A 16,110-nucleotide genomic window follows, 5' to 3' on the forward strand; every position below is an offset into this window, starting at 1 on the left:
ATATGTGAGATATGAGAAAGGCATCATTACACCACTAGGTGGATTGAAACAGGTTTCTTTCAAGCGTATACAAAATTGAACAAAGGCAATAAACAAAGTTTATGCAATCACTTGAAAAATTGACTAGTAAAAATTGGGCCAAGGGGCTAAGTGTTCTATATAATTCGACACAATTCATCGAGCTGAGCAATGTATGTGTCTGTGCGTGTGTGTATGTGTCAAATAATGTCACTCATAAAATAAAAAATCTCGTAGTCCCATAGGTTGCTATTGAATTTCACACCGTCGTTTGAAGCGACGATGAAAAAAAGGGCAAAATGCTTCTAGATTTGGCTCAAAACTGATTCAATTTGTAGGCTATATTAGTTACTTACTAAACCAACCAACTTCGGCTATACTGGTTCCAGGTTTTCGATTTCATAAGTATCGGAAATAGTTGTCAAAAAGTTTAAAACGAGACTCACTCAATTTTCTCAGCGATGATTTGATCGATTTCCATAAACAGGCTTTGAAACAAAAATCCTTCAGTCTCATAGGTTGCTGTTTAATTTCATCCGGGTCCGATTTCCGGTTCCAGAGCTATAAGGTACACAGATAAAAATATTTTGTGAGTTTACATCTATTTTAATGCACATATTTGGAGCAGGAAATTAAACATAAAGTTACTTTGCAGTTCTGTACGTTTCGATATAATATGAACACAAAACTAAGCGTTAATTGAAAGATACAGTTATATTGATTGAAAAAGCAATGCAATCCAATTTAATTTTGCATCGATGATTGTTTCCAATCAAACTTTCGATTCAATTGATGTCTATTTCATATTACTATAGATTTAAATGTCGTGTAACTTTCATCATTTCTTTCTGTGTAAAGTGTGTTTAATTATTTAGAGCGACAATGCATAATAAAGAAAAAATCTTATCAACGTGACATAACTGTTTACAAATTGAAAAGGTTATGTTACTTTATACCCAAAGAAAGTTTCTTATTCGATTCAACATTGAAAAAAAAATTCTTCACAGAATCCTGAAGTGATATTTTTGAAAATATAAGTAATATGAGAAGGGCATCATTACATCACTAGGTGGATTAAAAAAGGTTTTTATGTTGATAAAAAAGGTAAAAACGTAATAATACAATTTTGAGATACATATAATGTAAAAAAATGTCAGTCATTAAATTCTGATTGCGAAACACTGAAATATCCGAGCAATAAACAATTCTGGTATTCCCCGTTTGATCTTCGTACTAACGCTCATGACGATTATCGCATAGGTCAGAAGATGTACCGCGAAAACATGGTGCCATTATATGCAAGAGCTTGAAAACACGCAGTGCTCCCCATCGAAAGTCAGAACCTCGTTCCGGCCGGATTAAACTGAATCAATCAATTAAACAGCTGATAATTTGAGCTTATTCACTAGGTCAATTCAGTAAGCGTTTATTTTTTTTTTTGTTACTACCCGGTAACACGCGGTGTTAAGATGATTAATTCAAACGCATTCGTGTAAAGTGCAAGGTCAACGCAATATAATCTAAAAAGCAAAGACTTGGCACTACATTCCTTTCGTGAAATTTGGTTTTTCTGTTTGGTTCTTATTGAGCTTGAACTTGAGCGTTGGAACCCCTGGTTGCTACTCCGTTACAGATCGGGATTAGCTGAAATTGTACTTGTTATTGTATCTAGGGAGTATCTAGATGATCCGACTTGGGACTGTTAAATCATCGTTCAATGTACATCTCCTGGTAAACCCAGAATTCATTGATCAGTACCGGCGCCGGCCAGGCCCGAAAGTAGATCGTCTAAAGAATGGGAAGGGATGTTAGTCCAACACTTGTTGTTACTAGAGGCCGTATATACTACTGCGCACTCCACAAGTGTCACGGGAGAAGGATATTTGTTAGTTAAAATTTCAGTAATGGTAGTATTCGCGCGCGACCTCGTATGTTCCGGTTTCAAGATGCTCGGATGCAACACTAAACTCACTGACTTCCCGAGTGAACGTTTAAACAATATCCTATATTGAAGTCCCGAGAAGTCTTGTGAATCAAGCTCTTATTCGAGGAAACTGGGGAGTGGGGGCATTTCAGAAATTTTTTGACTCAATACTATTGGTGTTATTGAATAACATTTTGTAATCAATAATTTTATAATTATAAAAGCCGAATACAAATGCGATAAGTCGACGCTATCGCAAGACAATGAAAAACTGGTCTTTATTGAAGATTCTATATCTCTCAATTTACTCATCCTTCATTAACGAGAGTTTGAATGGCTTACTTCAATTGTGAGGAACATGAAGTACCTAATTCCCAACCGCGATTTGAATGCTTTCAACACAAAAACTCGAATCATAAAACACTGTGGTGGTACACATCACTTCATCTTTAGCTTTTGTTTCATGAAAAAAACACTGCATCAAGCAAATCAACCGCAACAGGGGGATCACAGCACTTATCAAAACTTTTCCACCAAACAAACAAAAATTGGTTCAACTTTTTCCACTAGAACTAGAAATCGAACAAACTGACTTTTTATGCTCACGGAAAGAGGGAAAAACGAAACTGTACATTTGCGCAAAAAAAGCTGAAATGAGGTTTCCGATAGAAAAAAAACTGCCAGAACTGAGCAAGCAAACGAACACAAAAGTTGTGGCAGAGAATTATGATTTATTCCAACTTGTGAAGAATTTATAAGAAAACTTGTTCGTTTGGACATTTAACAGACATAGACTATTGGCAACGGAGAATTATAGCGAGTAAAATATCTTGAAATTGGAGGGAACAGCTTCAAAATTTTACCACATCCATTCTGTGGATACCGATTGATTCAAAAATAATTTTGCAGAAGTCAAAACGCAAAAAAAATAATTAACTATCCATAATCATACATCTAACGAAGAACGTATTTTTCGTTTCAGGTTCTAATCTTTTAAAGCTCAATATCAACTGAAGCATTAACCCAAAGACGCTGTACAAGTTTCGTCAGCAGTACGACTGGAAAATGTCATATTTCGTTGGTTTATTTTACATTTGACATCAGCCAGCTTTGGTTCGAGAGAGGTTATATCAAATTACTCTTTCTGCCAACCACGCACAGTACCCGAAGTAACTCCCAACCGAAATAACCTCGAGTGAAAAAAGACACGGATGAAGCAAAATCCATACCTAAATTGACAAAACGAGGCACCATTAGAGAACTCGAAAACCACAAGCTTAACCCGATTTTGCGGCAGAGTGAAAAGTGTAAACCGAAAACAAGACGAATTGTGGTAGTAAAAAGTGCATCAGTGCTTTTGGTTAGGAGAAAAACCGGGAAAAAATCAACAAACAAAACATACAGGGAAATAATTAAATCAAGTCCAACGGTGAAAAGAAACGGACTAAAAAACCCAGTCCGACATCATTATACCAACAGTAAACTGAAGAGAAGGGATCACAACGATGAGGATTAGCAAGTTTCAGCGCACGACAGTCTTTAGCATGGCATTTGTCACTATGGCAGGTGAGTAGATCATATTGTCAGTTGTCGCCAATGCCGGTAAAAATCATATTCCCTACTTTGTTTCCATACAAAACACATTTACAGGATGTAAAATCAGGTTTATTTTTGGGACGTTTTCTCCATTAATATTTTTTTAATGACCTAAATATTTAAGTTTAATTGTTATCAGAATAGGTGGCAATACTCACAGAGGTAACAAAACAAAAATATACAAATCGATTCATTTTTTTGCAGTGTCCATCGCACAGGTCAACACCGAGGACTGTGGTCAGGAGGAGTTGGTCCAATGCACTAGACCATTGCAAGTGCTGTCTGCCACCTCAGAACTCTCGTTTGTCACAAAAAAGGAGGAACTGGACAAACTCTGTCCGTAAGTAAAGCACGGTATACCAACAACCCCTTTCCGATGGTTAACCGATTCAATATCTAAACAGGTTTTCATGTTTTTACATTTACCCGGGAAAGTGTAGAAATTTCTCATTACCATTTTATTTAGTTGCTTTCACTGATCAGTACCAACTTCTTTCGCTTGTTTCGTTAGCTGTTCTGCGGTTGAAAAGTTCAATTGTGCTGAGAAAAACCTCCCGTATGCGGTTCTAGCTTATAGAGTATCTATGCCGACTATCTAATTGCCGGAGCTTGTTGGCAGACGGGATGTGTGATTGTTTTTCCGATCGGTACACTGGCTATTGTGTACAGATAGATTTTTGCTGAGCGTGTTGAACTTTCCCCTGAATTCAACACTAAACACATTTCGATCGGGTCTGCTGGTGAAAACAAGCCAAAAATTGTTTCTGACACTGTTGTGTAATTATAAATTAAAAGTTTTTTTTCCATTTTGTTGGTATTATTCGAGAAAATTGTACGGTTAATGTTTCAACTGTTTTAAGTGAAATATTTGAAATGTATCTACTGTTGAACGAAACGCAACACGTGTCCACTGTATATTAACTGATCTTAAAGTAGTGGTAAAATTGTCTCGTATTACCACTATACAATTTTCATTGTGTAACTGTCCTTGACGTTTTAAATTACATTATCTTTCATTTCATAGCATATAATTTTTGCCAATGAAAAAATTCAATTTATATAACATTGTAATCCAATAACACAGACCAAAAATTTACTCATCATGCCAAAGCAGAATGAGTAAGCAACCTTGGTTATGATGCGCTTAATGGAGTTAATTTCATTACACAATTTTCATAAATTAAAATTAATCCTGTATAATTAATTATGAAAATGTAATACATTTTGGCTGTTTCTCATCAGCATCGAACTCAGGCAAAACCTCGAGTCGATGCTGTGCCGGGTGTGTTTGTGCTCTCCCAAGATGCCTCATATTAGTTACTGGATAAAAATCCGCTTCCGCCATTTTTTCAGCATTCCGAAGGTTCTATTGCATCGGATACCCAAAATAATGGCTTTTCCCAATTTCTCGTGTTCACACGTAAACCCAAACAAACAATAGGATTCCCCAATCTGGCAATCGTCGAGTATGAGTTTCGCCAAACCCGAGTGAAAGTACCCTGTTAGTCATAAATTTTAATTATGTATCGCATGTGTCTCACATTCGTAATATGTATGTTTCACTTTGGCTAACGTGCCTCGTTTGTTGAACTGCAAAACAGACAACCCCAAAGTGCTGAAATCCTCTCTGGCAGGCAGGAAAACCTCACAACGTGACGCAGCGGAGAAAGGTGAATTTTTCACCCTCATTGTAGGATAATGACTGAAATTTTATCCGCTACTCTGTAGATCGGAACATCAATATCTGGAACAACTAGCACGATGGAAAAAATTTCTTCTGTTATAGCCTACCAATGCCTGCATTATAGTGAACGCTTTTAACAACCATGCCTGGTGCGATGAAACAAGTTGACCCAGCCCGTCGTTATTTCCTGATGGCTCGGGAGCCGCTCTGTCGCCAGAACCACCATGGAGGGCAGTTGAAAAAAGGTGTAAAGTTTCCGCTTGTGGTGAGAAGCATCGGACAAATAGCGATGATTTGACGACAGTGAAATAAATATTAATAGCATGTGAGCTTCGTGATGCTCGGTATATGAAATAAAAATAAGTACGTCTTTTCCTCCAGTTATTGACATTACGCGTTCTCTTTATCGAAAATATAATTTGTGCGAAATTTTTATTGTATTTTTTACCTTTACATATATATATATATATATATATATATATATATATATATATATATATATATATATATATATATATATATATATATATATATATATATATATATATATATATATATATATATATATATATATATATATATATATATATATATATATATATATATATATATATATATATATATATATATATATATATATATATATATATATATATATATATATATATATATATATATAATAGGTATATATATAATAGGTATAGAATTCATTCAAACTTTGAAAAAAATATCTGTGTCATTTTGCCGAATGACCATTTCGTCAAATCCTTCAATTGTCGTAATACTGTAATTGGAATTGATTTAAAATAATGACAAATGAAACATGATAGTGTTTACGCCCATTTTTCGACCTACAATCGTACTTCTGGGATATCTTATATTTAAAATAATTGATAAATTCATTATCCCGCGTTTGATCCAGAAAAACTACTCTCTGGAACATTTTTTTTAGATTGGTTCATGTTGTTTAGAACGGAATTCTAAAGAAAACTTATTGAATTTAACAATTTCATAATTCAAAAAGCATTCAAGCAAAGAAGTTGTGTTTCATTATTGTGAGTTAACGTTTGCTACCGTAAGCAGTGTGCCTTTAAATATGAAGAGAGAGATGAAGAGACACAGCGGTGTGAACGCATAGAAGTGCTGAGACACAGAGTTTCTGAGACACACTCACTTAAAAGGGGCGGCCCGTTTGGCATAAGGTCATTTGGCATAACACCGTTTGGCATAACGCTATTTGGCATAATGGTTATTTGGCATAACGGTTATTTGGCATAATGGTCTTTTGGCATAATGGTCATTTGGCATAATGCCATTTGTCGTAATAATAATTGGATTTGTAAATTTTAGTTTGCGTTTCGATCGAGTTATGTTGTGCAAGGAAAACTCGAACGAAAGATGTGAATTTTACGAGGTCTGTTCAAAAAGTACCCGGAATTCTCATTTTTATAAAAAAATATTCATTTATTCGTCTACACCTATATGGTCCCCTTCAAAGTAATTCCCCCTAGATATAATACACTTATGCCAGCGTTTTTTCCAGTCTTCGAAACACCCCTGATAGTCACTTTTTGTAATGCTCTGTAGCACTCTCAGCGATTCTGCCTTTATCTCTTCAATCGATGAAAAATGCTGTCCTTTCATGGGTCTCTTCAACTTTGGGAACAGGAAAAAATCACACGGAGCGATATCTGGTGAATAATGAGGTTGGGGCATGATTAAAGTCTTGTTTTTAGCCAAAAAAAACTGATCAAAATTCAGCAGTTTTGGAACGAATTTTGCTGCCACTCGTTTCATGCTCAAAACATTTGAAAAAATATGATGGCATGAGCCAACTGATATGCCAACTTCATCAGCAACTTCTCTAATAGTGATTCGGCGATCATCCATAATTATTTTTTCCACTTTTCCCACATTTTCATCGATTATTGACGTGCTGGGTCGACCGGAGCGTTCGTCGTCTTCAACGTCTTCGCGGCCATCTTGGAAACGCTTATACCACTCGTAAACACTTGTTTTTTTCATAGCAGACTCACCGTAGGCTCTCTGTAACATTTCGCACACTTGGTTACACTTTATTTCATTTTTCACGCAAAATTTAATACAAATTCTTTGACTCTTCAATTCTTCCATTGTTTAAACTAACAAAAATCGCCGAGCTATAAAAAAACACGTCTACACCAGCCGCTACAAGACAGAATGTAAACAATGAATACAGCTGAAAATTTCACCATACATTTGGGACATATGTACCAACACAATAAAAAAAAATTTTTGACCACCAGACTCTCCAGACGCACGCAATTAAAAAATTCCGGGAACCCTTTGAACAGACCTCGTATATTCAATCCAAATATTTCGATAATATTAGGTGAAATAGCATTATTACATATTTTTATATTTAATATTCTGTAGTAAATAGCACCCTATCATATCAGTTGCTTATATAACTCACTTAGTGCTAGCACAATATTCTGTTCGTCATAGATGATTCAGGTCGAGACGGCCACTGCGGGGAGCAGCAGCATGTTTATCTGTTATGCTAAATGACTGTTATGTCAAATGACCATTATGAAAAATAACCATTATGCCAAATAACCATTATGCCAAATAACCATTATGCCAAATAACCATTATGCCAAATGTCGTTATGCCAAACGGTATTATGCCAAACGGCTTTATGCCAAACGTGGTAGCCCCCACTTAAAAACGTTTTCACGCTCGGCATAATGAAATGCCGAAACAGATCGGCAACATAACATTTTACTGACCATTCAGTAATTCACCTGCACTTTTCCCAAAATCTTTAAAGTAATATGCTGATATCCTGGTAAATCGCGTTATTTTGCCGAAGTTTGGCATAATATTATACTGAACTTGTCAGTAAACAACAAATATACCGAGATATGCAAAACCGTTTGCCGAGATTTCGAATAATGAGTTAGTTTGTTTCAATTTTGCAAAGCATCACATCACCTTTGCTCGTGGAACTGGAGAACATGTAAATTGGATGAAGGAAAAAGATTTGTATATTTTGTGAAAAGATAAGTGAAATCAAAAACTATCTACTTTGCATATGGGGCAATCCACGCAAAATCAGCCACCCAATTTTTTTTTTCATATAACTATTTTTTTTTTCGGTGAAGAACTCGAAAATATTCGACACGTATTTTTTTTATTTCAATATCGTACGTGAAATTTTGAAATTTCGCGTTTTCGAAAGCAGCCTTTTTTCAACAGCCTATACTGTAAAATCTAATAAAGATACAAAAATTCGTCCAAGACATGAAATGTGCGTCTTTTCCTTAGCTTTGAAATAAGCGATACCACAAAACAACCATTAAAGTTAATATAATGAAAAACTCACGTAAATCCTTTGTCCCCATTTTACTCGCTTTTCTGCCTGAAACGTTGCTAACAATAAACTTACAAAGTTAGGATTTGATCTGTGGCGCGACATGTGTCGACAGGTTAAGACCGTATCCGAGCGAATTGCGCTGCGGTACGCTCCGCGCGTGCGGGTGGTGATTGAAAAATTCACTGCTCCAAAAGTATTGATCTTTTCACTCTGAAACTTTGCCAAGATTGAGTTAAGCCCCTAAGGTTTCTTTTTTTCAAAAAAAAAGAAAAAAAATTAGGCCCAAGTTTGAATTTTTTTTTATTTGTTTATTAATTTTTAACTTTTTTCATTATATTAACTTTAAAGGTTGTTTTATTTTGGAAGCTAAGAAAAGGACGCATATTTCATGTCTTGGACGAATTTTTGTATCTTCATTCGATTTTGCAGTATAGGCTGTAGTAAAAAGGCTCTTTTTTGAAAACGCGAAATTTCAAAAAATCATATCTCGAAAATTTCACGTACCATATTGAAATAAAAAACCCTTCTTAATCCACCTAGTGGTGTGATAATGCCTTTCTCTTCTTTCATAACAGCTTCATGAAAATATATTTCATACTTTTATTAAATAATTTCGGATACTATACACCAATTGATTCAGATTAATTCGAGTAGTTCACAAAAGCATGCTTCAGTGTTTATGTCACACAGTCAGCATCATTTTTCCAAACTATTGCTTGACATTTGCGTAGACTATTTGTATGAAAAGAGTGATGCTAATCTAAAAAAAACCCTTCTTAGTCCACTTAGTGGAATTTTAATATATCTTAAAAAACCACCATAGGAGGGGGAAGGTGGTACATGAAATTTTCGAAATCGAAAAAAATTGTTGATGTCAAAAGTCTTTTTTGAAAATATAGACTTTCTGGGAGTTAATAAAAATATCAAAATTTTTCAAAGTCCCAGAAAGTCGATTCAAAACAAAATTTTTTTTTTTGAGGTAACACTAAATCTCGATGTTTCATGCAATTTTAAGATTTTTGCATCGAAATAAATTTTGATTTCGATTTCATGTACTCCCCACTATGGTGCTTTTTCGAGATCGATAATTTTCAAACTATAACCGCTGGGCAGCACCGCTTACCCATGTCCGATTCAGCTCAAAGTAAGTTTGTTAAAATCGGTTCAGTCATCTCTGAGAAAATTGAGCGCGTAAAAATACAACGCGTTTTGTCGGTTACGTCACTTATACCATTCTATCCCCGGAACCAAAAGTCACAGCCATGTGGTCTTCGAACTTGATCAATGGTCCGATAGTAGCTTTCAAACAAGCATAAGTTTGTTAAAATCTGTTCAGCCATCTCTGAGAAAATTGAACGCGTATAAATATCTTCGAAAAGTGCACACACAAACATTTTCCGATCTCGTCGAACTGAATCGAATGGTATATAACACTATGGGTCTCCGTTCAAAAGTCGATTTTTCCAGCAATTCTAATACCTTTCTATAGAGAAAGGCAAAACTACGTGTCGAATATTTTCGAATTCTTTACCGAAAAAAATAGTTAGATGAAAAAAAAATTTGGGTGGCTGATTTTGCTTGGAGTGTCCCATACATGTTTATAAATATCCGCTTATTTACAGGTAAAGGCGTTAAAGAGCACTATAAAAAATTGTCTTTAGCCGTGATGTTTTCTTTTAATGCTTGCGCTTTTGCTTGTTGAATTGAAATGAACATCAATACAACACCCCTTTCACCTACATTAGCTTTTGTGATATTAATTTCATACAAAAATAAAGAAATTTTTTTCCTTTTTGCCTTTCTCATATAGAAAAGTTATGCAATCACTGTGAAACTTTTGAAACGAGGCCGTACGTCGAGTACGCAAAATGTCTGTATGTGTGTATATATATGTGTGTGTATGTATGTATGTAACATTTTTTTAACTCAGTTTTCTTGGAGATGGCTGAACCGATTTTCACAAACTAAAATTCTAATCCCACACAAAGTTCCTGAATTTTATTCGAATCTGACTTCCGGTTCCGGTACTCACTTTTCTCAGTGATGGCTGAACCGATTCTCACAAACTTGGATTCAAATGAAAGGTACAATTGTTCTATACAAAGTTCCTGAATTTTTTATCCGACTTTCGGTTCCGGAGCTACAAGATGATAAGTGAAAATTTTTTTATTTCAAATTACTTCCTCGCTTTTCTCAGCGATGGTTTGACCGATTTCAACAAACTTAGATTCAAATGAAAGGTATCATGGTCCCATAAAAAACTGCCAATTTTCATCCGGATCCGTCTTCCGGTTCCGGAATTATATGGTGAAGTGTGTTAAAAATTGGATACCGTTACTTGAAGCGGCGAAACAAAACACGTAAAAAAAATTTCGTTACTTGCTTCGAAACTATTCCAATCGGTAGTCATTGTCAATAGACAACCAAATAACTCGATTCCGGCTATGCTGGTTTTCGTTTTCTGATTCCGGAAGCACCGGAAATAAAAAGTAAAATAATTTCTAAACTTGCCTTAAAACTATTCTAATCGGTAGTCATTGTCAGTAGACGGCCAAATATTAATTTTGCTTTCCTTGTTTTTGGGTTTTTGATGAACGACCGAAGATTGTAGCCATAGACTCAAAAATGGATCCCAGTTACTTTTCTTGAACCAGCTTCGATTATACCGGTACCCGGATTCCGGTTTCGGAAGTACCTCTTTTCGTTTCCTCAGAGATGGTCTAACCGACCTGAGTACTTTTTCACTCTACAGGTTGTACTAATTTATGGACAAACCTTTTCATTTTCAAGAATCAAAGAAAATTATTTTGAAGAATACCACACATTTATATGTGAGAACGTGTTAGTTATGAGAAAGGCATCATTACACCACTAGGTGTATTAAAACAGAATTTATATTACTAATGGCTCGGCAATTCATGATTCCATCCTGATAACTTTTGCCGAGCTGACAAGTTCGGCAATAATTGACAGTTAACAAATTTTGGATTGCCGAGATTCTCAGTAATTATATATTTTTCCGAGATGATTACCGAGCACTCGGCTGTGCCAATCCCGGTATTTTTTTTGACGAGATTCAGCAAGAAAATTTAAGTGTGCAGTGTTGCTGAGACACAAAGGTGTGGAGACGCAGGGGTGCAAAAGCACATAAGTGTTGATCCGCAGAGACATCCTCCAGGTACCAGATTTTGTACGGGGTACAGTAACTGCCGCGGAGGCTCATAAAACGACACATATCGCGTAGTGCTACACAGCAAGCATCACATTTAATCCCCATCAAGAGCTATTTTGAGTTAGCTTGAGGAATGAAATCTATCCTCAATATAATCTCAGAAATTGCAATAAAAGTTTAAGGTTTGTTCAGTAAAATGTGAAAAATATCAACTCCTATCTGTCTCATATGCAAAGTACTCGTATATCAGTCCCATCCAATGCAAATTTCAATATTTTCATTTGTTGCAATATTGGTATAGCAAAGGTGTATTACCGATATTTCATTAGATAGCACTAGATAGCACAATAAACAAAAAAATCGGAAATAAAATTTTGATCGTCTTTTTCTCGGCATGCCGTTTTTCCAAATTCACACCAAGTTCAGTAAAGACAACGACGGTATACTCCCAGGGCTAAGCATTATCCAGAGGATACTTCTGGGCCATTGGTGGTCTATTTTCGACGCAAATTAAAGTCATTGAATTTGATGCGAATTACAAAAGATTTGATATTACGTTTTTCAAAAGTAAATTGAAATAAAATTCGAGTTGTTGATAACGATTAGAAATAGATCTACCAAATTGTTACCTGTGAATTATTCGTTTTAGAATATCGAGTGTACATTCCATCGGATGATGTGGCAATTGACGGTGTTGTCACGGAAGCGAGTCTGACAGTCAATGACTTACTTAAGAATGGAGTTGGTCGCTTTGAAAACTCTATCCTTGAGGGAGTTAAGATACTCGAGTGCAAGCAATTGTGCTCAATATATAATAATGATGGAAACAAGACTCTTAAATTCGAGTGACATTTGCCGGGTCTGCGTTGCCTAGCAATGTCTACAACGATGAAGTACTGTTACTGTCTTATACTATGTTCACACTATAAGTTAAAACATGTTATAACTCCGATTTCATGTTTTAAGCGAAATAACATGTTTTGCTTATGCGTTATTTCATATTCATATACGTCACATTAAAACATGTTTTCCCGAAAGAACATGATATAATTGTCAGTAAAGCACAATCCTGCTAGCATTTTCCTTCACTTTTCGACTACGTCAATTGACAAGCTGTTCAACGACAGCAGTTTTCCATCAAAGTAGCCATATAATCATAATAAAACAAAACTAAAAACTGGTACCAACGTTGCCAGGTATACCGATGTCTCTATACCGCAATACAGATATGATCTCCCAAAATACCGATAATTCACGGATCACACAGATAAGTACCGATTTTGGTTTTTAGCTTGAATAGACACGAGAAAAGGTATGGTATATTTTTGTCACTCCTGAAGAGTCAGTTAAAAGAAAGAAGTCATTTTCCAAACTATCCAAAAAGAAAAATTTCACCATCAAAAAAAGATACCTGTGTAAAACCAAAACAGTCAAATTCAAAACCAAACACTGTGCCTCCTAGTTTATCAAATTCAAAAACCAATCCAGGAACTAGCACAAAAAAGACAATAATTCAGTGGACTCCATTTCACAGCCACCAACAGGGTTACTGAAGTTTTCGGAAGTTGTAGACCGTATTTTCGCAGCATTCAATATGGAGCTTAATGGCCAATTCTCTCAGGGTTTGTATCATTTGATGGATAATTTATCCACCGGAAAAGATTCAATCACTGTCCTGTAGTGGAATAGTCGAAGCATAATTCCAAAACTGGATTCATTTAAAGTTTTATTACATAGTCAAATATGTGATGTGTTTGATTTGTACGAAGCATGGTTTACATCAAACATAGCTTTCAATTTTAATGCCTTCAACATTATACGTCTAGATAGCGACTCTTCGTATGGTGGAGTGCTTATAGGACTTAAGAAATGTTAATCCTATTATATATTAAACATTCCTTCAACTTTTAGTATAGAAGTTGTTGCTATTTAAATAAACATTGGAGGAAAAGACATTTGTATAATTTTGGTATATATTCCTCCAAGAGCTCAAGTATACATTCGCTGTTTGCGTTCATGTCTGAATATCTCGAAATCCAGGAGCAAATTAATTGCTTTTGATCTGAAGATTCACATTCTAGTGTTTGAAGAACAATTTTTTATCAAGCAATAGAAATTTCGCAAATGCCTGTGAAATGATTTAAAAAATCGGTTTAAGTTCAAGTGTTGGTTTTAACAACAACTTTAATAATAAATTATTAGAAAGCTTAGTCGATTCCTTAAAAATAATTCACATTTCCTTCTGTATATATGTTTTAGAGTATCCAATCGATTTACCACAACTTATCTTGAAAAAAATATATTCGCGCTTTTTAAAAATCAGTTTAATAAAATGTTTATGCATAAGGCACATCACTGAAGACGCAACATTATGTATATAAACATGGTTATATGTCCTACGTGCAGAAATTGGTTGCCCCCAAATAACCACTACCTGAATCGGCCTGTACATGCCGAAACACAATTTCTTTCGACACGTTCGTCAAGACTGTACTTTGGTGCAAACTCAAGAAGTGTTCTGCAAGTCGTAGAAACTTGATGTCTGCTTAGCGAATTATGTTGAACTGCTGATAGGCATAACTGATGAATATAAACTGCTATGCTCTGATAAGTCCAAGACAAAACATACAATATATCAAAACAGTCAATATTCGGGACGATCCGGGACGTTTTGTTTTCCTCATCGGCGATGATTGAGCTGCCGGCGTGTGCATGTATTGGAATCCCGGTTCCGGCATAAAATCCATTTGGTTGCCGCCGATATTCCTCGCCGAGTTTTTCCTGGTACCGACGGTGCGAAAAACTCGGCGAGGAATATCGGCGGCAACCAAATGGATTTTAAAGCTTGCTTCATTTAGAATTGGAACAAACTTTTGCTCATATTGTGGCGCTCCTGGTGGACGGATTTGGATGTTCTTGGTGCCCACGTGTCGGAAATTTTGTCAGCTTCACGTATGATTTTTGATATTCCGCAAATCGACTGTACTTTGTAAACAATCAACATGGAAGCCGAAAGAAGGGAAAAAATTGTGCACAGTTATTTGGATAATCCATTGTGGTCTGCATCTAGGCTAGCTAAACAACTGAAATTGCCAGAAATACCGTATGGCGCGTTATAAAACGGTATAAGGAAACATTGAAGACGATTCAGAAGCCTCAAGCCAATCGTCGGAGTGGAACTGTCGACCGGAAACTGCGTGGTAAGATTTTGAAGACGATTAAGAGGTATCCTAATCTGCCGGACCGTCATTTGGCCAGAAAATTCGGTGCTGTCCATAGTACCGTGAGGAGAACTCGACTCCGGGAAGGAATTAAGTCGTATCGAGCTAGCAAACATCGAGCCAAATCGGACCATAAAACAGAATAGTGTGGTCAAAATTCGTGCTCGGAAACTATATGACCAGGTGCTGACCAAGTTCGACGTGGCAAACAAACGAATGTTTTCGTTACAAATAAGATAATGACATCGAAACTATATCAAAAAGAGTGTCTCCAAAAACGAATTTTGCCGTTCATTCGATCCCACGATCCCGTTATGTTTTGGCCAGATTTGGCAAGCTGTAATTACAACAAAGTCGTTCAAGAATGGTATGCAGAGAAAGGGGTCTAGTTTGTTCCAAAAAACCTTAACCCACCCAACTGCCCCCAGTTCCGCCCTATTGAGAAATACTGGGCAATCATGAAGAGGAGATTCAAGGCAAAGAGAAAGGTTGTCAAAGACATCAATCAGATGACGACCTGGTGGTGTGCGCGTGAGAATTCCTTCGGAACCTTAACGAATAATTTTATCCGTATTTTTTCTTAAAAGTATAAAGAAAACGCTACATTTGTATAAAAAAGATCTTGAATTCAACAATAAATAACTGAAATACAGGCAATTGTCTTTGTTCCAATTCTATCTGAAGCAAGCTTTAGATTATATCCAATCTAGCTGTACTGTATTTGTTTGATGTGTTTATCAATCAAATATCAAAACCGCTCGATTTTTGTTGTTGAAACCGTTTGATTGTGCTAACAAAAAATGTAGTAATTGATTACAAAACTGCAAACGTTTTTTTACTCAAACATATATTTGAGGAGTGCAAAAAAGAATGCTCTCCCTGTTAGGTGGATTAGATAAGTTCTATTTAGTATTTAAAAGTAATTGAATTCGATACATATACCCTACCATCCAATTTCAACACAACAACGTGTCGAAAAGGGTACTGCATTCATAGAAACAAGTTTTATTCACACGCATAGCCACTGCTAACAACTGGAAAAGATGGACATATGTCAGCATTTGCCAAGTCACCCAATGAAATATAAATGAATGTACATACTATTGAAGTTTTATTCGCACAGAATCGAGTCAAATA

The 16,110-nt window shown here is 35.8% G+C and overlaps 2 protein-coding genes across 2 annotated transcripts in view; one reads left to right on the forward strand and one right to left on the reverse strand.

The window, feature by feature from the left end:
* Positions 1-16,110, forward strand: part of LOC131439143 (uncharacterized) — an 80,930-nt gene that overhangs the window by 35,774 nt on the left and 29,046 nt on the right. The window contains exons 2-3 of the mRNA XM_058609816.1: positions 2,925-3,508; positions 3,743-3,878. Coding sequence (XP_058465799.1) covers positions 3,448-3,508; positions 3,743-3,878 — 197 coding nt within the window. The 5' untranslated portion in view covers positions 2,925-3,447. The remainder of the gene's footprint in view (positions 1-2,924; positions 3,509-3,742; positions 3,879-16,110) is intronic.
* LOC131433758 (uncharacterized) overlaps positions 1-16,110 on the reverse strand; it is a 104,955-nt gene that overhangs the window by 22,716 nt on the left and 66,129 nt on the right. Inside the window, exon 2 of the mRNA XM_058600351.1 lies at positions 465-579. The gene's annotated coding sequence lies outside the window, so the exon portion shown is untranslated. The remainder of the gene's footprint in view (positions 1-464; positions 580-16,110) is intronic.

Source organism: Malaya genurostris, chromosome 3, assembly GCF_030247185.1.
Source record: "Malaya genurostris strain Urasoe2022 chromosome 3, Malgen_1.1, whole genome shotgun sequence".
In the NCBI taxonomy this organism is placed as follows: Eukaryota; Metazoa; Arthropoda; class Insecta; order Diptera; family Culicidae; genus Malaya; species Malaya genurostris.